At 42.3% G+C, this 23,432-nt stretch overlaps 1 protein-coding gene across 2 annotated transcripts in view; it reads left to right on the plus strand.

Moving 5' to 3' along the window:
• The window catches only part of necab2 (N-terminal EF-hand calcium binding protein 2), a 148,861-nt gene that overhangs the window by 28,967 nt on the left and 96,462 nt on the right, over positions 1-23,432 (plus strand). For both annotated transcript variants that reach the window (XM_074632134.1, XM_074632133.1), the window contains exon 3: positions 23,041-23,149. In XM_074632134.1, coding sequence (XP_074488235.1) covers positions 23,041-23,149 — 109 coding nt within the window. The remainder of the gene's footprint in view (positions 1-23,040; positions 23,150-23,432) is intronic.

Raw genomic sequence — 23,432 nt, forward strand, 5'->3', positions numbered from 1 at the left:
CACTAGGATGCCGTAGTGGGTGGCGAGGCACAGTAGAGGGTGTGTCACTGGCAATCCAGTGGCAATCTGCAGCTCAGTGTGCACAGCGCACGTGTTCAGCAATTCATCACTTCATTTGGTGAAGGTACACCCACATTAAACTCTAAAGTTAAACAAAAACCCCTTTATCCATGCTTTTATCCATGTTTTGCTTGTGTTTCACATTCTCCTACATCCTTCAAACTTGCTGACACGTGATCACACAAAAATGTTAAAGGTGCTCTAGCAGGCCAATGGTTCAGTTTGTATTACGATTTTTTGGCTCATGGTTTCGGTTACGGTTCGGTTTGTTTTACACATTAGGGAGGAGAAAAAAATGTCCAATGCGTTCGAACTCCAAAATATGTAAATGGACTTTGTGTGTTGTAATCTGAGCATCTCCATGCTTTCTCCATGTTGACATAGCCGAGCCAGCCGCAGCATACTTTTAGTAATGTTTGTGCATGTGAGCATACCAGCTCACGGACGCTGCTCTGCACTGATTTCATACGGCGGTTACAGCTGATAATGCCGTCCTGACCGATGGTGACATCATGAAAGCGTAGCACCCACCCTCCCGTTCTCCCTCAGGTTAACACCGTTAGCTCTGTCAGCACTTTTTCCGTAGTTTCCACTGTTAGTGCTGTTAGCACCATTAGCTGTGGGCTCAGCTGTCGCCATGTTGAGAGCTTTGCGGAGGCAATTGAAATGCTCCCAATTTTGCATTTAGCACCTTTTTTAAGAGTTGTGGCTAAAAGGTAAGAGGCAAATTGTCAAACTCTTGCTCGATGGTTAAAGTTAGGCATTGATCTTGTATGGTTCATTTTTGGATCGTCAGGTAGCAAGTCTTGCAAGAGTTTTTGCACTTTTTTGTTGGGTTACCTTTTAGACATGAGTTTTATTCTGAATATGGCAGATGTTGTATTCTTTTGGATTTGGGATTTTAGCAGGTGCAAGTATGAAGCCCAAGTCAGTTTGAATAATAAAGGTAAAAAAAAATGACAGTTCAGTTAGCTTATGAAGATAACTTAATAACACAAACTTTAAATTGGACCACAAGTCTTTGAAGTGTGAATGTCTTCTAGTATCTCAGTGTGTTTGGCATCGTATCCTTATTTTTGTGATATCACTATTCATTTACATGTCGCACATTTGTTCACTGCTTGCAAGGACATCTACAGAGTCTCTGGCCAGTCAGAACTGAAGAGCATCTGCCTGCAGTGTGTTTCATCCTCTTTAAATTTTCACACGTTATAATCTCAGCGCTGCTCCATGGGGTGTCAATTTTGAGGGAGAAAAGTAATGAAGCATGTGACGTCTGACAATGCAGGCTTTGGAGGCAGCAACCATTATCTCGTTATTAAATTTGTTTGCTGCTGGATTACACCATTATTAGCAGAGGATGTACCTGCCGCAGCACTTGAAAAGTGAGGCGCCTCAGCGTCAAAAAGCAGTAGGGTTACCATGGTGAACGCATCGACGGTAGATGATTGGCAGTGTTGATGATCAGAGGCAAAGCTGCTCAGTGTTTGTTCTTCCTTGGGCTTCTTATTGGCAGAGAATCTAGCAGCGGCTGCTAATTCCTGACTTTTTTCGCTCTTAATGAGCAGCGGTTGGGAGCTGCCACTCAGGAGAGGATGTGTGTACTCTGATTAGTATCTGTGCACACCATCTGTGTGTATTATTGGAGGAGTGGGGGTCTTCTGTTATGAGCCTGAAAGCACCAGGGGCACTTAATGACATGACATTTACGTGCCTCATAATTAACACCGTGGCCTCGTCGGGTGTGTCTGAATGTGTGTGTGTCATGTGCATAATAACTCTGCCTAAAGGTCTCTTAGGGGAGGATGGAGTCGACTCAAACAGTGACTGCATTATATTGTGATTTTCCAAACTTTGTATTACTGTATCTGCACTGTTATGTGAGATGAACTATTCATCACTGGAAAGATAAAGCTTACGATACAAGTGCATTTAAATTTAAATTCACCGGCCAACTAATGAAAGAGCGAGGTGATAATTAATCCTAACAGAGCCGAGAACCACTGGGCATAAAGGTATAAATTAGGTTTCTTGCCCTCTTTTAGCATTCTCTAATAAAGAACCGAACAAGCAGTTTACCTCAAGATCAAGGCAACAGTAACCCTAGTTACCACTCAGTTGCCCCTGGTTACAGCATCCCTCTGTTCTCCTCCCATGAGGCCTTATGGGCTGCTGTTGCCATGACACCAAAGTTAACCCCCACCCACCCCCCCTTCCTCTGCCCCCCCAAAAGCATTCCTCTACACAAGACTAGCAGCACTTTGCTAAGGACTTGTTTTTCTCACAAACTGTGGGCAGCTGTCGGCCTTCACTTCGTAATCTCGACTCAGGTGTCGCCCACTCTGAGGACACACTGAGACAAAATGTTCTTTTTGCTTTTCAGGTGGGTTTAGTGTAGCAGTGTGTCTCTAGGGATATTAGGTCCATCGGTCTATCGCTTTGGTCCAGACTTGAGTATTTCAATTTTCAAATGCAATAAACTGGCAGAAACCCTGGAGCTGCCAGCATGGCTCAGGTTAGACTCTTAGTCTTGTTTCAGCAAAAGTGTTGGTTCCACCTTCACAATACGGACTTGCTGCTTTTTTTGTCATATATGCTGTTATATAGTGATATAAGTATTTATGGGTTTGGACCCCAGCTAAGACTAAACAAGCAATTTGAAGTCGTCACCACGGACGTTACATGGACGCTAATTTCTACAACTAATTGATGATAATGAAAATGATTGCCGCCCGAGTTAAGCCCAGAAAGCTGCCTCATGGCCATACATAACTAAAGTGGTCATTAGCCGTGTTTACATTCACATATTTTGATGTGCATTTTGAAGTATTGCATTACGAAAGCTGTATTGAAACGGCAAAATTTGATTAAACTTCCTCAATTGTGGAAAAAAGTTTTTACGCTCGCTTGAGGTGGGTTTTGTCTTTTGTCAAAAAAGAGTGAATGCGTTAAATGGGATATGAAAACACCTTTTTTCCGAATAAATTCTGACATAGCGAACATTTAACTCACATGATCAGCTGTTTCTGCTGTTGGCATCTTCACAGATTTTCCCATAACATGTGAATGCTTGTCTTTGTCTCTGGACAGCATGAAACATGGCCAATACCAGCTGACATAAAAGAACCATTAAATCTTGCCCAATTGAAACTAATTCCTGAAGACCTCTCGTATCGTACATGGCTTAGATGCATGGATGTATAAAGGTTAGATGGTCAAGTCAACTTTTTGTGAGACATTTTAAAAGTTTGCTTAAAATTTAAACACAGTTGAGTGGAAACACGGCTAGTGTCATTTGTTGACTTGGTAACATTTTTCTGTTGAAGTCAGTGGGCAACCTCCTGGTGGCAGAAAGAAGTCTGATTGTATAGAAGTCTATGAGAAAATGAGGCTACTTCTCACTTGATTTATTACCTCAGTAAACATTGTAAACATGAGTTTATGGTCTCAATTGCTAGTTTCTTCAAAACTAGTCTTTTTCAATACAGCATGATGTTCATTTAGTAAGTTATGGTCCCATTTAGAGTCAAATAGACCATAAAGCAGGGTATGCTTTAGGGTGTGGCTACCTTGTGATTGTCGCTACCACGGTGTTGTCCAGTCTGGGAGTTATCTGTTTTTTCTTTGTAGAACTTTAACCCTTTCACAGTGTGTTTTAAGTTCATGAAAGTTAATTATAACATTTTTGGTCACCTGAAAATGTCTTATTCAGCGTTCGGTTGTACTTAGCTCCACCCTCTCGTGTCACTTCTGGTTGCAAAAAAAACAATATGGCCACAGCCAAAATGCCGAACTAGAGGCTTCAAAACGGCAGTCCACAAACCAATGGTTGACTTCGTCCACTTTTTATATACAGTTTATGGTTTAAGTAACAGCAATTTTCCCAACTTTTTAATTCTTTAAGTGTGTATGCGGTAGGCCCTTATGGTGCCCGCTGAACATTATGACTGCTGTACGCTGTGGATGTATTCTATAAAGCAGTCTCGCCATCAGTCACCTCTGATCTTAGTGTGATTTCAATTTTATATTTGCCTCCCTCCACACCTGCATCTATGCCTCTGCTGTCACGTCACAGCTGCTCCCATATTACCGACACACTTCACTGATTTACTGTCGAGTTAGATTTAATATTCACCTCGCAGCTGGCATCTAGTACAACATCTGTTAGCTACAGACATACACCCACGTCACATCACCCAGAGAATTGTTTTCAAAATTCTAATTGTAGCGTGGCTCAGTGGTTTGCAACATCGCCTCACAGCGAGAACGACCTGGGTTTAAATCCCAAACCGGGTCCCCTCTGTATGGAGCTTGCATCTGTTTGCTCAGGGTTCTTTTTCCCCGACACAAGTTTGAATAAGGTTTTCTTTCATTGTGTGAACAGTGGCGAGCAGCCCATTGTGTTCCTCTCCCTTCAAAACCAAAGCATGCTGGGATAGCCTCCAATCCCCGATGACCCTGAATAGGAATATGCACATGAACAAAATGAATACATTTGAATTCTTTATATCACTCAGACACCGCAGGACATTCTCATGCAAAGATTTAGAAGAACAATCCGTTCCGACATTATTCGTGTTCAATTCAACCACGGACATGATGCAATGACAAATCAGCATGTTGGCTGTCCCTGCACGGCACCTCATCTCTGTATCTTGTATTTAAATCCCACTGCTGCCAAGATTAACAGACATAACATGCTTGTCAAGTTAACCCCTTACCATTCTGTCCTCTTTTTTTAGAAGGGTAGGGGTGGGGGACAGGGGATGTTCAGGGGGAGATAAATAGTCAACAGTATGTCACATAGAAGTGGTGTACATCATCTGAAAGCTGGGAACATGAAGATTAATTTGAGATGCAGCTCAGCACTGTGTGTCAAGTTGTTCTAGTTATTAATCTAGCTATTAATCAATTCAAATACATTGTGAACGTGTATAAGAACTCGTAAATTGTTGCAGCAATTTTGTTACACACCATTTGTTACACAGATTTGGCAATACATTTAACCCATTTTTTACCACTTGAGAATTGATAAAGATGATCAATAATCCCTCCAAAATACCACATTAAGACACCAAGACCTTGAGGAACACCACAGAAAAAGCCATGCTGGGATTTGGTATCAAAAACTTTTGCCATTTGGAGATTTCTGCAAGAATTGCATTTTTCGGTGATTGGATGGCGAGCTCTTCTGTTCTGGAAACTGCTCAGAAACCCCCTTATTTTCAATATAGCTAGGAAAGCCATCTGTCCTCTGAATGCTGTAGGTCTCTAGTTTGTGGTTGTAAAGTTTCATGCAGCAGTGATTATCCTAGAAGTCACCACAGGTCATTTTATACAGCGAGGTCAACGTTAAAAACAAATGGTCTCACTACAATGAAATCGCTACTATGGGGACTAACATCATCACACACGAATACAGTTGGGCTCATTGAATCAACAAGAATCTCAGCTTTACAGTGATGCCCAATTTATGTAATTTCAAGACTGTTTAGGGACCTCAGTATGCAGAAATATTCAAATACTCCATTTTTAGAATAGGTAAAAATAACACATTTATACTGCATTCAAAACACTGCATGGTTTTTACCCCAAACTGCATGTAATTATCATAAAGTGGGCATGTCTGTAAAGGGGAGGTACCCATAGAACCCATTTTCATTCACATATCTTGAGGTCAGAGGTCAAGGGACCCCTTCGAAAATGCGATGCCAGTTTTTTTCTCCAAAATTTAGCGGAACTTTCTAGCGTTATTTAGCGTACTTCCCGACAAGCTTGCAGGACATGGTTGGTACCAATGGACTCCTTAGTCTTTTTAGTTTTTCATTCTAGCTTGAAAACTCAGCCCGTAAAAACCTCTGAAAGACAGAATAGCGGCCGTGCCTGCCAGCGTGCCGTCGGAGTGTTAAGGGGTTAAAGGCTAGCAATTCCATTTTCAGCTGACAGATATTAGCAGCTCATATAAATTCAGTCACAACTGTTGATTTGTCATCTCAAAGCTAAAACAGAGTGCGTTATGAGTTGCCCTCTGCAGAAGTATATTGAGTAGTGTAGAGGTGGTGTTATCTCCTGCTCTTTCGTGACTTTCTCTGTTTCATCAAAGGATTGACAAAAGAATACTCTGTCTCTAAATTGGAATGAGCAAATGTTATCTAGAACTGCTAGGGGAGCCCAGTCTTATAGAAAATTAGCTGTCAATGTAAATTATTCATCTTGTTTAAAAAAGATGTGTATCTGTCAAGCTGTTTGGGCCACACTGAACACCACCAGAGCGGATCCACGCTGTTGAGAGAGAGAGAGTGTGTGTGTGTGTGTGTGTGTGTGTGTGTGTGTGTGTGTGTGTGTGTGTGTGTGTGTGTGTGTGTCTGCCTCGTTGCCGCTCATCTACCTTCAGCTCGTTGGCTTTGCTCGCTGACAGAAAATTAATAAAGGCAAACTTTGACCCTCCTCTTCCGCTCCCTTCTTCTCTTATCTTGTCTTTTATGAGGATGCCGCGTTCCGTGGCAGAGAGAGAGAGAGAGAGAGAGAGAGAGAGAGAGAGAGAGAGAGAGAGAGGGGCGGAGGATGGGGTGGAAATATAATTGAAACATTTTAATCCCCTATGGAAATAAAAAGGAATTTTTCACGAGTAGTTCTGAGTGGGGAAGGAGGGAGTGGAAAGCTGGTTGCATGGAGGAGGAAAATAGGAGGGAGGGAAGGGAAAATGTGTGGAAGAGCGTGGAAAGCAAAGGGAAGCAAACACGTTCTCATTTTCTCTCCTATTTCTCTATGATTCCTCCTCATTCCCTCTATCCATTTGTTTCTCACATTGAGTCAAACTCCCTGAATCTCTCATTCTCTACAGCTCTATTAATCATTACTCTGCGCAGGCCATGACAACAAGTGTTGGTCATGTGAAACTCTTTGTAAACTAAACTGCCATTCCAGCCTGTTAAGTGTAATTGTTGCTGTTGTGGAGCACTTTAAATCGTCTCAGACATCATGGTTAGATTTTGGTGAACTGTCTCATCTGACTGTGACCTACTGTAGGCCTGGACCGCTGAGCTGAAAAGCTGCAGCCGGTAATGAGAAGGCTGATGTTGTGAATGGAGCTCCTTGGTGTCTGTGAATAGTTGAACATTTGGTGAGGTTTGAGCTCTAGAGAGAATGGCCCAGCAGGTGATTAAATTTGTCTTTGCTTACAGCAACACCTTAAACTACATTATGAGAGGAGGCACTTCTTTGTTTATCCGTGCATTTTTGTGCAGTCAAGTAAAAAAAAAACTAAAATATGTGACTTATTTCCAATGTTGGGCAAGTTACTTGACAATGTGATCAATTAATCATTAAAATGCAATACAAATACATTTACTCATCAGCAGGATCTGAAATGAACACCCGCCAAGCGCCGAATGCAATTAAATTTTCCGTTTGCCGAGTAAATCCCAGAAGGCTTGGCCGAAAAGCGGTGTTTTTTTGTTGGACTTATTTTTGCTTATTTGCATTTGATTATCTTACACTTAACTCCCCAGATCCACTTTGTTTGAACCAATCCAACAGCATCCAATCAAGTTGCAGGAGAAAACCACGAAGAACTAGAAGTGCACTCGGAGAGCGCAGACAAGGCAGGTTTCATGTATGTCGCTGCCCCCCTGTGGTGGCCTGTGGTGTTAATGCACAGGCTGAGCAGAGTGATTAAAAATGTTTTTCGAAGCCGGATTATGATCTGGATCGCTTATCGTCCAAACGGACAAACCAACAAACAAACCAACGCCGGTAAAAACATAACCTCCTTCCTAGGCCTTTGGCCTTGGCGGAGGTAACTAACGTTGCGTTACTGAGCACCAGTTGGCGCCAGTTACTCTGTTGTTAAAATGACATTACATTTGGTGAAGAGCGCATTATGTCTTGTTTAGGACTTGAAACTCAAAGTTTAGGACTTGGGATTTGACTTGGGATTTGCAAAACTGACTTGGTCCCACCTCTGGTAGCTTATACCCAGTGAAATGTCAGGAAGGTATACAAAATAGATACCGCCCAAGCCTAGTATTCAGGCTGACTTTATCAACCGTCAATATATTTAAATTATTTTGCTTTAAATTTTGCACTGGTCTCTTCTTTTAGTTTGTATTCAACATAATACCGTATTATCTCAATGAAATGTACTGAAACAAATGTATATGTGACACACAAAGGCAATCTATTATTTTGGCCAGTGGATTTTTTTCATCTACCAGTCCCCTTGGCCGGTGAGTCTAAAAGTTAATTTCGGACACTGCTCGACTTTACAGCTTGAGAGCCAAAAGTCCACAAAGCTCTCAGTAATTGTAGTCAGAGGCATAAAAAAGGTACATGTAGCATCTCCTTGCTCACATCTAGGGCGCTTCGTTTTAAGTAAAAGAAGATACTTTGATGCTTGAAATGAGAACAAATCTGTCTATGCATTGACACAATATGGACAGCCTCCCTGGCAAACTCGTTAATCTGACGAACCACCAGGGCGCCATGTGATAACATTAACAACAAAGAGGGCCGACACAAAGCGCAGAAATGACCTCGTTTAGTGCGCTGGCGTTCTATTATCTGCCATTAAGCACCATCATGCTGCATTAAAAACGCACCGTCGTGGGCAATGGTAGTCAATTACGGGCTGGTGAAGGAGCGTATCTGCTCTAACAGGAACCATAAAACACCCTTTGTGCAAATGAGGCTTCCCCAAAGGGCTGATTGAAGCAGGAGAAGGCTGCCAATGGGTTTCAGATGGTAGGATCCGCGGCGAAGGCGGGCACCTGAATGCATCATCCTCACAAGCGCACTGACACGCCGCTATTATCTGCCATCACCTAGGATTACTCATCATTAGGATAGACCCACACATACACACAGAGTAACTCCTGAACTGTGCGTACAAAACACACACATTTTCTCAACACCATTACACCCATTGTGTTGTGTGCAGCCACACTCCTCTAATAATAACATTATTATGTTCAGCCAGCAGATTGATGATGATTACATATCATTCCACTCTCCGCTGAGACAGAAAATAGATAAGAGTGAATGATGATCATTTACTGTGGCTCATCTCTTCATCCAGACAGACAGACTTGGTATTGTTTACACCAGGGAACCATCTGTCATTGAGGAGATGGAGAGAGGGTCATATCCTTCTCATTAGGAAAAAATTATGACCCACATCTCCGGTTTTATTAAAAATTGTGAGGCTTCAACTGCACACAAAGCAGCTCGTTAAGTCACACACACTGCAAATGAATTTTAGCTGTGTGCCTTTCTAGACATTTGAACCAACGTTATGTTGTTGGGTGTAAAAGACCACAATGATGGTTGTGAGTGTCTTACTGCAGCTCATTAACTACAAATTGACACGCCATGTTGTACTGGCGGAGCAGAAACTGAAACGATTCCCAGTGGGTCTCAGTGATGGACAGGTACCTTGGAACAGGACAGAGATTGTAGCTTCAGATGGACTCACTTTAGTGGTTATCCATCACAGAGAACACTCAGTTACCTTGGACATTTTGTCAGAGAAACATTATTAAAACACATCTATTGATCTGATTTCACGTAGCTCTCAGTTCTTCGGAAGCAGACCGTTAAATTAGAAAAATAAAATGACAAACCTCACCCAAAAAATCTGCATAAAAAAACAACAACTGGCGATGTACCCAGCCAGTCGCCAATAGCTGATATATTCATCCAATCGCCCAACCCTATTGTTGACATAATAAAGCAATGAGCCAAAAATATGAAGTTGCCAAAATAAAATAAAATGAATAGATATATTAAACAGTTCAAGATCATATATTAAGTATTGAAGTTTAATTTAAGTTTTATTTTAAAACTCACATGTCCTCCAAATTGAATTGAATGAACAGGAAATGGAACTGGCTGCCCTTACAGTTGTCCATGATTACTGCTGTTTTTTGGAGCCTTTTTGTCTACAAACTCTGTTTACATGCACAAGATTAGGGATGTTAATAATTAACCTTTTAACCGTTAAACAACATAATATTGACATAAATATTAATAATTAATTAAAAAGCCAAGCAAAACTCAGAGGAGCGGCTTGTCTCTTTAAGGAGAAAAGCTGGTCCACCTTAAGAGAATCTGAGCCGGCGTTGCAAGATACAAGAAGTTGGCTCCGGTCTTGAGCTGAGGAGTTGTAGCATTTATTCACGACAAATATACTGTACACACACTGCTACTGCAATCACAGCTATAACGTCACCGACAATCCCACACTCACATGGTCTGTTGAACACTCGCAAACGTTACGCTGCGCTGACAGACCGTATGCGTGTGACAATGGCGAGCACGAAGCCACCGGCAACGCTTCAGCTGTGAAAATAGCACAAACACACACACGGTTTGTCGGACACTCGCTATCGTTACGCCGGACAGACAGAGAATCGTTTAGCTAGGCAGACACACAGCTGACAACCTGCTAAACGTAACTAAATGGTGAAGAGTTACCGGGAAAGTGGCTGCATGTCAGCAACACTACACGCAGCATCGTGGCTGCTACAGTAACTCTCCCTGACGGGTGAACTGGGGACTCAGTTGTCTGTTGTGCTCATACACTGCAGCTGGCGCATCGCCGCATGCGACGCACTAATCTTGTCTGTTATCGGTTAGTAATCGGTTAACGAGGGTCGGTTACCCTACACAAAATATTGTTTTTTGCTATTATTCCAAAAAAGACAATATTCCTAATGAAAATGAATATTCCATTAACATTCCTGTTTACACGCTGCTGTGTATAACGTAACCTATGTCGACCACGCAAACACAGCTTCCCTCTTTCAACCACCTTCTTGAAAAAGTCGGCGTAGCGATATTTGCGCATATCCAAGAACCTGTTGATAACCAAGTTTTTCATTATATTTAAAAGTAGGTGTGTTTCTCCTTCCAACCAGAAATGTGGGCTTTTCTTTTGGGCGTGCATCTCCGCAAACTGTTGGCGAGTTGGTTTGTGTACAATGCACAGAGCCGGCCGCAAACTAGGGACCGGATCGGATATCGGGCTGATACTGACTCTAACAGCTGGATCGGATATCGGTGACAATATGGACAATCTATTATTTTCAATTTGTGTATACATTGTGTATATAATGTTTGTATACTATATACATTATAAACTGGAATTTTAATTCCTGTTTACGTTTTGACCAATTTGTTGCAGCATTAAAAAGATTTACACCTGAATTGTAATTCCTGTTAATTTTGAAGATTTGTTTGCCAAGTTGCTGGTTAACTATTAAATAAATGTATTATTTTAATAATACATAAAATTTCACTAAAATTATATATATGTATTTATTTGTTACATTTTCTTTTACAAAGTTAGGAAAGCCAATATCCAAACGGAATATAATTAATATAATTTACATGACCCGTAGTAAGTTCAGATTGCTGTCACATTCGGAATAATAGTGGAATATTAGTGTAAACATAGTCACTGTGTCCGCTGTTAGATCCGATAAGTCTGGTCGAGTTGGTGACCCAGTTTGCAGAGTAACGGAATGACCATCTCGCAGGGCTACCATGGTACCTGTCGTCAGGGTTCCTCCGTGATCCACGAGGAGCTCAGTCTGCTAGTTGTTGGGGTCGGGTGAGACTGATGTACGGTACGACTGCTCGGCTCTCGTGAACTTTTTAAATGGACGTCTGAACCAAAAGTTAGATGAAGCATAAATGGCATAAAAATACATGTAAGTGTTGACAGTACTGAGGGCGCGTTCGATTGTTGCAAAGGTTTTGGCTTCACTTGATCTCTGATGGTGTTGTGTTAATCAGGAATACTGAGCAGCCTTGTGTCAATGTGAATGAGAACTTCTGTTAATAATCAGACTGCAAAGACACAAGTCAATAATGTTGTGACACTTTAATCCAGTGTCTTGCTCAAGGACACGTCAGCAGAGCTGGCCAACAAGACGTTCCTGTCGACAGCTGAGGAAGCTGATTGGTTAGAAAGTAAGACACTGATGCTCTTTTTTTCAGACAATGCTTCTTCAGGGAGTGCTAAGTGAGATGCCAAATTTTACATGTTTGTGTGTGTGTGTGTGTGTGTGTGTGTGTGTGTGTGTGGTCCAGGTGGGCTGTAGTGATGGATAGGGAGAAAAGACAAGAGCTGACAGCTTGGTGAGAATCACTCCTGTTCCTCATCTATCAGATGAAACAGCTCACTGGCAGCCTCACACACACACACACACACACACACACACACACACACACACACACACACACACACACACACACTTTCCTCTCCCCAATGGCTGCTGATAAGAATTATTTGAGAGATAATTTAGACAAAGAAGGAAATACCAGCTCACAGAACAAATCTCTAACTGACAAAGCAGGTGATTGTGGCTGTAGAAGTAAAGAGAGAGAGAGCTTGTGTGAGCAAAGGAGATGGTGAAATCCTGAGCCTGAAAGGAGGGTCAATTCCCCTCTTCTTGTTGCTATGACAACCCATCATGTAGCGCCCTAAAAATAATGATAAACAGCAAGACAGACAAAGAGAGGAGAGGACTGGAGAGAGGAAAGCAATAGCAAATAACTTCTTTAGAAACAAACATGATTACGTGGAGACAGGCTGTACGTGTGTGTGTGTGTGTGTGTGTGTGTGTGTGTGTGTGTGTGTGTGTGTGTGTGTGTGTGTGTGTCTCAGACATATAGTGAAGGAAAGGCACGCTTGGTCTCTCTTCCTCCTCGGTGCTGTGTGCAGGATGTGGAGCCCAGCAGGAAGAAGGAAGTGCTAATTGCTTCTCTTTAGTCTGCACTGAGAAAAGAGAGAGCTGTTAGCGCAGTAGGTCCACCGCTCTGACCGTCCCCTCACTCTTTCTTCATTTCTTTCTCTTTCTTTCTCTCTCTCTCTCTTTCTCTCACACACACCGGGCACTCAAGGTATTTATTAGTGTATATCTTGTGTCGTAAATCCTGATGTCTCTACCCCGGAGTGTTCAACCTCAACCCTTTCATACTGTCCTGATGGGCCAGAAGACATCGACTCCCTCTGCGCGTTAGTCAAACAGAGGCTCCACTCGCTGATGCAAAAATGCTGGTATTATTCCAGAGCAGGGATTAGTCTCTCCCTGTAAGGCTCAGACACACCAAGCCGACATCAAAGAACTAGTGGCGATGAAGGCCGACTGTTGCGTCCCCTCCCGTCACCTTCGTCTTGGCCGACAAGTTGCATTTGATCAGACCGCAAAGACTACAGCCGGTGGCCAGTTAGCACCAACGTTCTACGCCTGCGTGAGAGGAGATAACTCTCCACACCAGCGGGCGGGAGTAGTCTGCATTCGTCATTCAAAAAGGGAAACCGGAAGACAGAGGACTGCGGATATACAAGCCGTTGTTATGATACGTACAGTACATGAAACAAAGTGGCGTTTGCCGACTATTTTCGATCCTTCATTCCAGATGGCCATGTTGTTGTGAAAATGAACTGGTATTACTGGTAGTATTGGAATGATCAGATGAGATGAAAAATGAGAAGAGCCTTCTGTGTTTGCTGTCATGACTATTCTCGTTTGCTTGCTTTCTTCACTTCCGCTTCTCTTCTCTTGCACTGATTCGCTTAAGCTGAACAGCCGATCAGAGTGACTTTTTTCACCGTCGGGCTTGGCCGCCGATTCAACATGCTGAATCGGCCGAAAAACCTCCCACATGGGTAGACTAAATCTGACGATGTCGAACACACCACAAAAACTTAGGCGACAGACGCTCTCCGACAGCCGGCCATCGGCTTGGTGGCAGCCTTAGTCTGGAGCAGAGACATGGGCTGCAAAGAATGCAAGGCTCTGTTTTAGTGTGACCATGTTGCTACAGGTAGAGGTCTTATTTTGGACCTGTTCTAAACGGACCTGTTGAAAACCCTGAACCTAATGTGCCTAATTTGATTTTCATAAAAGACCCCCTCGGAAAAAGACCTGGAGATGGTCCAATATCTCTAGACCCCAGAGTTGACCACTGGTTTGAACACGGCCTTACTGGAACAGAAGAATCAAAGGATTTCACAGCGTAGACTAGTTTATGTTTCATGCACATTGTCAATGTGATGTGATTTGGGTAGTAATCGTTGATATACCAATCATTTCTTCATTTGAATAATATTTTAAAGTTAAATTAGTTCAATAGTTTTTATCTGAATGTAAAATCGGATCATCATCCATACCTGTAGACACATCAGTAAAATCAAAGTGAGTGATCAGAGCAAAAAAGGAAGTCTTTTTTTATTTGACAATTTCTTTTATTTGTGACTTTAGTGCTGGTTGGTTGCTCTGCAAAAAAAAAACAAGTAATTTAAATCAGTCAAGCAAGAATCTTGTCATGTTTACCAAAGGTTAATCAAATATTGAATCATCCTTAAATCAATTCAGCCTGAAAATGACGGGGTGCGTGGATGCCATTTTCACCACCTGTAATTTGCGACACTACAGATGGCACCACAGTTATGCAGATCTGCCTTTTTCCATGATTGGCTGAACAAAGAGGCTTTTATAGGGCCCTCTGAATTCCCGTGTGGTATTTTCAAAATGAAGAACTTTGATGAAAGAAAAGGTCTGAAAATGCCATGCTGTTCCTGACTCCTTCTCTGGGCGTTATAATGACATGACATTACAAGGAAATAAAGCAGGGTTTAATTTCAGTCTGCGTAATATGGAGGGAAGATTTGTTTTTGCCTTTGCCCAAACAATTCTAAATCCACTGTTCTGTGAGCGGTGTAGTAATTTAATTCATTCATTTATCATTTATTTAATCGACAATTGTTGCCTACTGGCAGTATCCACTTTCAGAGGTAAACTTTCTAGTTGTGATCTAATTATAATAACTATCAATTCCCATGCTGACAAGCAGATCTGAATGAGCAGTGACACAGATTTGCATGAGTATATTACATCGTACTTAGAACAACACAGCAGGCTGTCTCTTTGGAGAGCAATACGAGACTAAACAAGAACAGAAAAAAAGAGACAGCCAGCAGGTGCTCTACCTAAGCCCTCGCACTGATTCGGTAAACATTACACTCTGCCCATGTAGGTCTGTGTGAATGTTTGTGTTTGATTTCCATAATTTAATCTTGCCAGTACATTTGCAGTACGGGACTTTGTGTTTGCTAAAAATGCAGCAACAGAGGAGACCTGGCAGTGTTGAACGTTGGCAGGCCAAGTGTCTATTCTTGTGTAATAGTACAAACAATGGTACACATATCCAAATTATTCCTATCCCAAGATACCTTGTGTCTTCCCTTTTCCTAGAGTTTTGTGGGAAATTAATGATTTGGGAAAACGGTATGTCACCTAACCATTTAAAGGAAACATTTTGGGAAATATGCAAAAATTTTTCTTGTTGAGATTTTGACACCACTCATGTCTGTATGGTAAATATGAAGTTTCAGCCAGCAATCGGTTAGCTTAGCATAGCACAAAGATTGGAAACGGGGAAACAGCTTGCCTGGCTCTGCCTGAAGGTGACAAACTCCATTTGCCAGCACCTTTAAATCTCACTAATGAATACGTTTTACCCCAAAATCTGTATAATGCCATTTTGTCACCTTTACACTTCATTTTTGCACGGTTTAAACAAATGAGATATGTATAATCAGTGAGCTTTAGAGGTTCTAGAAGGTGGATTTTGTTCCCCCCACGCTCCCAGGAGGAGCGCTGGACTTTGAAACAAATTTCCCTAGTGGTCAAACGGTGGAATTACAACTTCCGTGTCCGTCACGTTATACCATAGGATCCAAAAGGCTTTTTCCCATAGACTTACATCGGGAAAGAAACGTCTGTAAATCAGCGGATATTTTTTTTGTTGTTGAAGTAAATCAGCTTCCCAGTACAAACACTTGAACAGCCCTTATTTAAACCATTAGGTCCTAAAAGTTGTAAAATGCACTAATAGCAGAATCCAGAGTTATTTTCCTTCCTCCGTTCATGAATAAGCCCGAGACTGAGGCCGGACAAAGGGCTGGGAGGCGGGGTTAAAGGAAACGCTACTGCGCCTGCTCTATGGGCCTAATTCAGAAGATCGCCGGAAGATCCAGGTCATTTTACACTCGGAAGTCGAGGTTTTATTGCTTCATGCGCCACCGAGCAACTGTCATAGGATTGAACGGGGCTCCATCTCCAACGCTGTATCCAGTTCTCTTTATACATCAATGCTTCTCCCTGTTTAAGCTAAGTTAGCTGGCTGCTGGCGGTGGCTTCATATTAATGTATGCCACTGTGCCAGGTATGAAAGTGGTGCTGATCTTCTCACCTAACTCTGCAAGGAAGCGAATAAGCAACTATCCCAAATGTTCCAAAACTTTTTCTTTAGAGTGGATGAATATGACTAAAAAGAACCATATTTCCCTATGAAAAGTCCTGGGGTAGAAGTATGAAGTTGCATGGAATGGAAATACTCAGGTAAAGCACCTTAAAATTGTACCTAAGTACAGTACTTGAGTAAATATCCTCAGTTACATTTCACCATTGTGTAACTGTGGCCTCTAGCATCACCTACACATCTCACCCCAAGCTGGATCATGAAAACTACCTGGAATCAGATACAGTGTTGAAATAGTGCTTGCTCATCTCCTCCCTGCTGTTTTAGAGGACATTTTGACTGCGGGTCATTTCCTTTGCATAAAAACGATTTCTCTCCTTGGTCCAATTTAGACAGTAAAATAATGGTAATTTCAGCAAATCTACAGTGGACGCTCTTGGCTGCTGCATTGCCTCGTCTGTTGCCAATTTATGACGTCGGTGAGGAGAGTGGTTTTCAGGGTTATTGTACTTTATTTATAATGGGGTATTCTTAAAGGAGTTGCAGGGTGAATTGGTGGCTTCAGGACCAGGACACAGATAATGGGAAGCAGCTGATGTGTTCTATGGATGCTGTTGAGTAGCTGACCATGATGGCCTGGCTGCCCTATTTGGTAAATGCAACACAAATGGGGTTAGCTATCTGCTTTACTTGAGTGGTGTGTATGTGTATGTGTGTGTGTGTTGCTGCATTTCTGGTGGGTTGCTGGAGAATTCCTCAGAGGGTCTAACCAGGCTAGCTGGCTGCACGCAGTAAATTGGGTCACTACTGAATTAAACACCAGTGCCTCTGCTTTCAGCGCTGCTCCACTGCTGCGCCAGAGAAGGGCAGGTTAGAAATAGTCATGGCCTTAGAGTCCAAATAAACAGTCGAGCCTGGGCGGACAGGGAGAGTGGGACCGGTGCTGTGAACACGAGAAGTGGCATTTCAGAAGTCCGTCTCAAACAAACATGCCTTCTGTTGGGGAAAGGTTATGCCAAGCGTCGATTCTTTACCTGGCATCATCGTATGCAGCAGAAATCAACTTGGCACAACATCGGAGAGTCAGCTTTGACTGTGTTGTTTTCTCTAACAAGGAGCTAGAGGAGAGGGCGGATAAAAGATATGGTGAGACTTACAGGGAGACAGGTATGAAGTAGGGGTGGGAAAAAAATAAATTCACCTATCTATTGCAATTCTTTTTTTTACAATTCTGAAATGGATTTTTTAATGCCAGAATCGATATATTTGCTTCATTCATTCATTCGAAGGAAATTACTGCTTTTATTGTCGTAGTCTGAGTAAGGTGACGTCATATCTGTTCGGTATCCGTCAACCAAAACAAACCGCAGAAAGTAGAAAACGGCGGAACGTCCGCATGGATACGACTTGCACCCTCACATTTTAAATCCAAAGTGGTAAACACTACACATACAGTAAAGTATGGAAACACTTTGGGTTTCACACATTACCAGGAAAAGCAGAGCTAGACATCATGGCTAAAGCTGCATGCTAACTCTGTCATGGACAGGTAACGTTATTGTATTGCGGTAACGTGCGGTCAAGTCGACCGTCACTCTCATCTCTGTGGTCAAATCAGTCGACGCTACAACTGTAGAGCACCCATACACTGACATTTATGTTAAATGCATTCAAACGGCCCCGATGGAGTTGACCATGGATGTATAAAGAGAACAGAGCTGATGGCAAGGGCTAGCGACGGACTTGGTGAAGTTAGCGGAAGTATAAACGTGTAACTACGTCCGTTTTTCAAAATAAGGTGTTAACAAAGGGAACTCATTCATCTTCAACTGCTGGAAGATGAGTGAGTTCCCTTTGTTAACACCTTATTTTGAAAAAAAAAAACTGTATATACAAAATACATATATATAAGATTGATTGGATTATATTCACCGGAAGTTTAAAACATTACATGTCCCTTAAAAATTTAAAATAAAATACCACTAATTTGTGAGGGTAATGTCTTTATTCTTTAATTTTGTGGTTGCTGGAGAAAATTCAATAAATAATTCCTGACAATGACTGGTATATATTTGACTTCAGGACATGATGTATGATTCAACTTTTTCCCATGGTCTAGTGTAAAAAAAGTTAACGAAAATGGCAATAAATTGTAATATGGAATCGCAATACTAGCAGAATCACAATATATATTGAATCGGCAGCCAAGTATAATGATAGTATCGAATTGGGAGATAGGTGTGCCGTCCCTGCTTTAGTATGAAGTGCGGTGGAGAGGACAGCCAAAAAGAGTGTGGCTGGCTATGGTTGTGGAGTTTCTGGAAGTTTTTTTGACAGATTGTTAGTCTGTTTCGAAAAGCTTTTTCTCCTGAGTGGTCAAAACTCGAGCCAAGCCAGAGGGTGCAGCTCTCAGTCTCTCTGCTGGATGTGTGTCAGCCACACTCCTGCTGTGCTGGAGTGGAGGAGGCAAAAAAAAAAAACAGAAGAAAGAAAATAGCAGCAGAAGAAAGGGGCAATAAAAAATGAATAAATTCTTGGTAGTAACATGAGAAATGCATAAACATATGCTTGCCTATTCCTGTGACTGAGGAAAGAGCAGAGGGAATAGATAACTTATAAGGCAGACTTAAGAGCAGCACATTTGTATTCAACCCTTTGTATGGCTTTAGTCCTCCTGTCCCTGTGGTTTCCCAGCGCTCTGCAGTGGTCCCAGAGCTCAACCTGCTGCATTCAGTCAGCCACACTCAAGGGCAAACACACTTTGAGGGCAAGGGAATTAATATTTGATATCTAGCTCTGCATCATGTGGTGAGGCAGACAGTCAGGCATACTAGAAAGCAGATACAGGATGGAGTCAAGCCCACCAATAGCCACTCCCTACTGCAGCGCCACCACTTTACTACAGAAAAGCTCACACTGCCTTGGTTGGTTGGTTGATGGATTGGTACAAAGTGCTCTGCAGTATTGGTTGGATCTAGATGCATAACAAAAACACGCTACAAATCATTAATTAAGTCACAGTAACGTGGTTATCTCAAGGTCCTACTGTATGGAGCAAATAGTAGCCCTGTGAAAGTAGTTTCAGTTCAGTGTATCCTCATACAACAATTCGTATGATATCTTACAAAAAGTAAGTTTTTCATGTGTTTTCCTTGGAATGTTAAGCATCACGTGTCAATTTCCGCTCCAGTCTTCTCAAAATAAACTTCCATCATCACAAGAAAACAACTTGGTTAGGTTTAGGAAACAAATGTACTTAGTTAGGTTTAGGTAAAGATGGTGGTTTCGGGTTAATAAAACACTGGAAGTGACGTAACTTAAGTACGGAAGTTACGTGACAAATAAATCAACGTTGACTTGTGGTTTCACACGGGGTACGAACGCTGGTCTCCTGGTTGTAAGTCTTGTGTTTTTTGACCCACCTATCCACCCTGACCTCCTCCCTATGCGCCGTTTGTCACTCTTTATACTTCCTGGTTCACAATTACGTGGATTACATACAAATTGATTTTGTGGGATATATACAAATTCTAGTGCATTACTTTTCATTTGTATGGCTAGGAAAAGAGAACTGCCTGTTCAGTTTAAGCAACTCCAACTACTTGGTTTAGGTTAGGAAATGATTGTTGTAATGGGTAAATATTAATAAAAATATTATTGCTGGTGTGAAATGGGACCACCACAGATTTACTCTTTGCTGTGCATTAACAGTACAGTACACTGTGTGCTGCAGAAACATCCAATATGAGTGTAATTCCTGCAAAATGAGAAACAGAGGTACAGGAGGAATACATCTTTGAACAGATCATTTTTCATAGATGTGTCAGAAAAGGGTCTGTAATGGCTCCACGTGAGACCAGATTCATATCCCCCTTAAAGGGAAAGAAGTAAAGACCTTAAAATGTTTCTGAGTTTCTGAGCAACATCCCCTGAATATGTTGTTTTTGTTGACCTGTAGTGTTTAAACTTCTCGCCCTGCTGCAGTGATGTAGATGTGTGCTCCCAGAATCAATACACTAGAAAAGAACAGTTTAAATATAAAACAAATCAGATTGAGGAAATGAATCCCCCTGGGAACATAGGACCGTGGCAACATACGTTTGAAATAGTATCGACATAACAAAAGCAGTCGACATAACAAAAGCAGAAATCCAGTATTATTTCAAGAGCTTGTTGGTTATCGATGCTTCCCAAAAGGCCTTGAAACATAATCGGCATTGTGTGCTTTGCAAAGTGCAGAGACGGCCAGACAGCGGGGATACAGCTAAAGGTTTGTAGCAGACTGAAGCCCGTGCTGGATTGATTTCACAGCAGCTTGAGAAAGCACTGAAGGCTGGGATCACACTGAGCATTTGTGTCCGTGTGTGTTTGTGAGGGTGGGAACATGGCACAGCAAAGAAAACAAGTACTAAATATCAAGACTGAATAAAAACAACAATTCCCATCATAATCATGACAACAAAAGATGAATTTAGAACAAAATAGGGGCAACTAAAGACATACAGGTTGCTTAGAAAATACTTATAAATAGTGTATCTTGAACAGTGATTTTAAATAATACAAACTTTGTAAGCATATTATCATGTCCTCTGTGTAGCTGCTCCACAGTGGATGGCTTTAATGCCCTCTTAAGAACCAGAGTATCTGCGGTTGAAAGGTCTGAGATGCAGATCAGTGCCATGCCCAGACAAGCTTAAAAGAAAATCACAAATACTGTAAAACCATGAAATAAATTCTGAATAAAAGGTGAGAAGAAGTAAGGATTGGGGCAATGTGATTTCTCCGCTTTATGCATGTTGTAACTAGGCCTGCGCGATATGAGGAAAATCTGAGATGTGCCATATATGTGGTCAATATTGCGATGATGATATGACTTACAATAAATAAACAAATATTGAAATGTGCATTAGCTACACTTTTGTCAGCTTGGTTGTCTTCAAATTCACAACCCAATTAGAATTGAATATTTTAAATATAACTAGGCTATGTGTTATTTCTGGAGCAGCAACTGTTTACAATAGCAACACACTAACTCATTAATATCTCACTGGAAACAATCTAAAATGTTAACAAAATAAATCATATTCCCAACATCAAAATACTTTGTGAAGAACACAGACATCAGTCAGTATCAGTTCTTCCTCCTGTCCTTTGTTTGCCTCGCTCTGCTGATGTGATTCACTGCCTGCAGGTAACGTTACCGCTGGTAGAGAGAGGAGGGGCTGCTTTGCCTCAGCCAGCAGATAAGTTTACAAGAATGTTAAGATACATGGCAAACTAAGCTAAACGCTCAGACTACATACAGACAGCTTTTGTTGTACATATGTAGTATATAAGGATGCACTGCTACCGATACCATTATCGGGTCCGATACTGTGCTCATGTACTCGTACTCGTACTCGCAAAATGGCTCAGATACAACGGCACCGATAACCACTTTACGGCAGCGTGACGTTAAACTCTTATCCCCATCTTTCGGGTCCTATCGCACGTGTTCACGCTCCACCTCCCCGACAGTGCGGGCGAGACGGGCCGGTGGTGTGTCCCCCACCCTGGGGGCACAACGCGGTTGGGGCGCACTAAGGACAGTCTGCCCCAGTGACACTTTGGCCACGGCCCCGGGAAGCACCTTCGCCCCGAGCCTTTCCAAGCCGACCTAGAGCCACCTCGTATCCAGGACTCCCCAGCCTGCCGTGTGTCGCTCACACCCTCCAGCTGGCTGTTAACGAGGGTCTTTTGGCACAGAGAAGTACTCGTATCGGTACTCGGTATCGGCGAGTACCCAAATGTAAGTACTTGTACTTGTACTTGTACTCGGTCTGAAAAAAGTGGTATCGGTCTAACGCACGCGCGAGTCAGAGGGTGCAAGCAAAACATTGTGGTGCAATGACAGTGAGGGCGGGCACGAGCCGGCTGAGGTGGGATCCCGGCCCAGCGGGGTCGGGCCCACCACCGGCCACCCTCGCCCCGCACCGTCTGGGAGGTGGAGCATGAGGACCCGAAAGATGGTGACGAGAGGTTAACGTCGCCCTGCTGTAAAGTGGTATTGGTGCCGTTGTGTGTACAAGTACATGAGCACAGTATCGGACCCGATACCCGATACTGGAATCGGTATCGGTGCATCCCTAGATGAGAGACTGCGGACAGGGCATATTGAAATATCGCTGTATATTTATGTTTACATCTGATCAGCTGTTCGCTGACCTCACTGTGAGAATGTATGTGCGTGTGGAGAACTGTGAAGAGGATGCAGGGTGATAATATACTAACGTTATGGTCTTTAACCCCGGGGACGGTTTAATACTGGGTTTCAGTAACCATCCCTAAATAAAGTGATTTTTCTTCATTCATCGCGTTTTAGGCAGTCGATGTGATGTGTTTATCCCACATGTTCATATCAATCAATCAGTGACGATGAAAATACGATTTATCGGTCAGAGGTATCACAGAGCTGGTTATAAACAGTTGAAAACTGTGAAAGAGGCAGAGTTTTACACACTTATAAAGGAAATCATCAAAACCATAAGTGGAGTGCTTAATATGATGAATATGGTAACTGTCAGTTTTAACCTAATCATATTGTCTAATATTGAGTTTTTTTGGCACGAACAAATGTCAAGATCTTTGATGGAACTCATTGCGAGGATGCTTCCTACTACAAATGATTTCACAGTTGTGTGTGTGTGTGTGTGTGTTTGTCTCCTGCAGATGATGGGAAGCTGTCTCTGGATGAGTTCCAGGCTTTCTTCTCCGATGGCACGCTGAACGAGGAAGAGCTGGAGAAGCTGTTTCACACCATCGACTCTGATAACACCAGGTCAGCACTACTACACCACTACTGTGTGTGTGTGTGTGTGTTTGCCTACAGCATGCAAGATGGCTGTGTGTAGCTGCATGAAATAGATCTGCATACAGTACTTGTACATCTATGCGTGTGTAGGTGTTTGTGTGCTCACTCCACCGTGACTTTTGTTTTTGATCACATCTCACTATCAATTATGAAAAAGAGGGGAGATGCACGCAGTTGCTCTCCTGCTACACAGCCTCAGTATCACACTTCAATTGTGTGTGCATGTGTGCATGAGTAGGTAAAATGTATG

This window comes from Sebastes fasciatus, chromosome 4 (assembly GCF_043250625.1).
Source record: "Sebastes fasciatus isolate fSebFas1 chromosome 4, fSebFas1.pri, whole genome shotgun sequence".
In the NCBI taxonomy this organism is placed as follows: Eukaryota; Metazoa; Chordata; class Actinopteri; order Perciformes; family Sebastidae; genus Sebastes; species Sebastes fasciatus.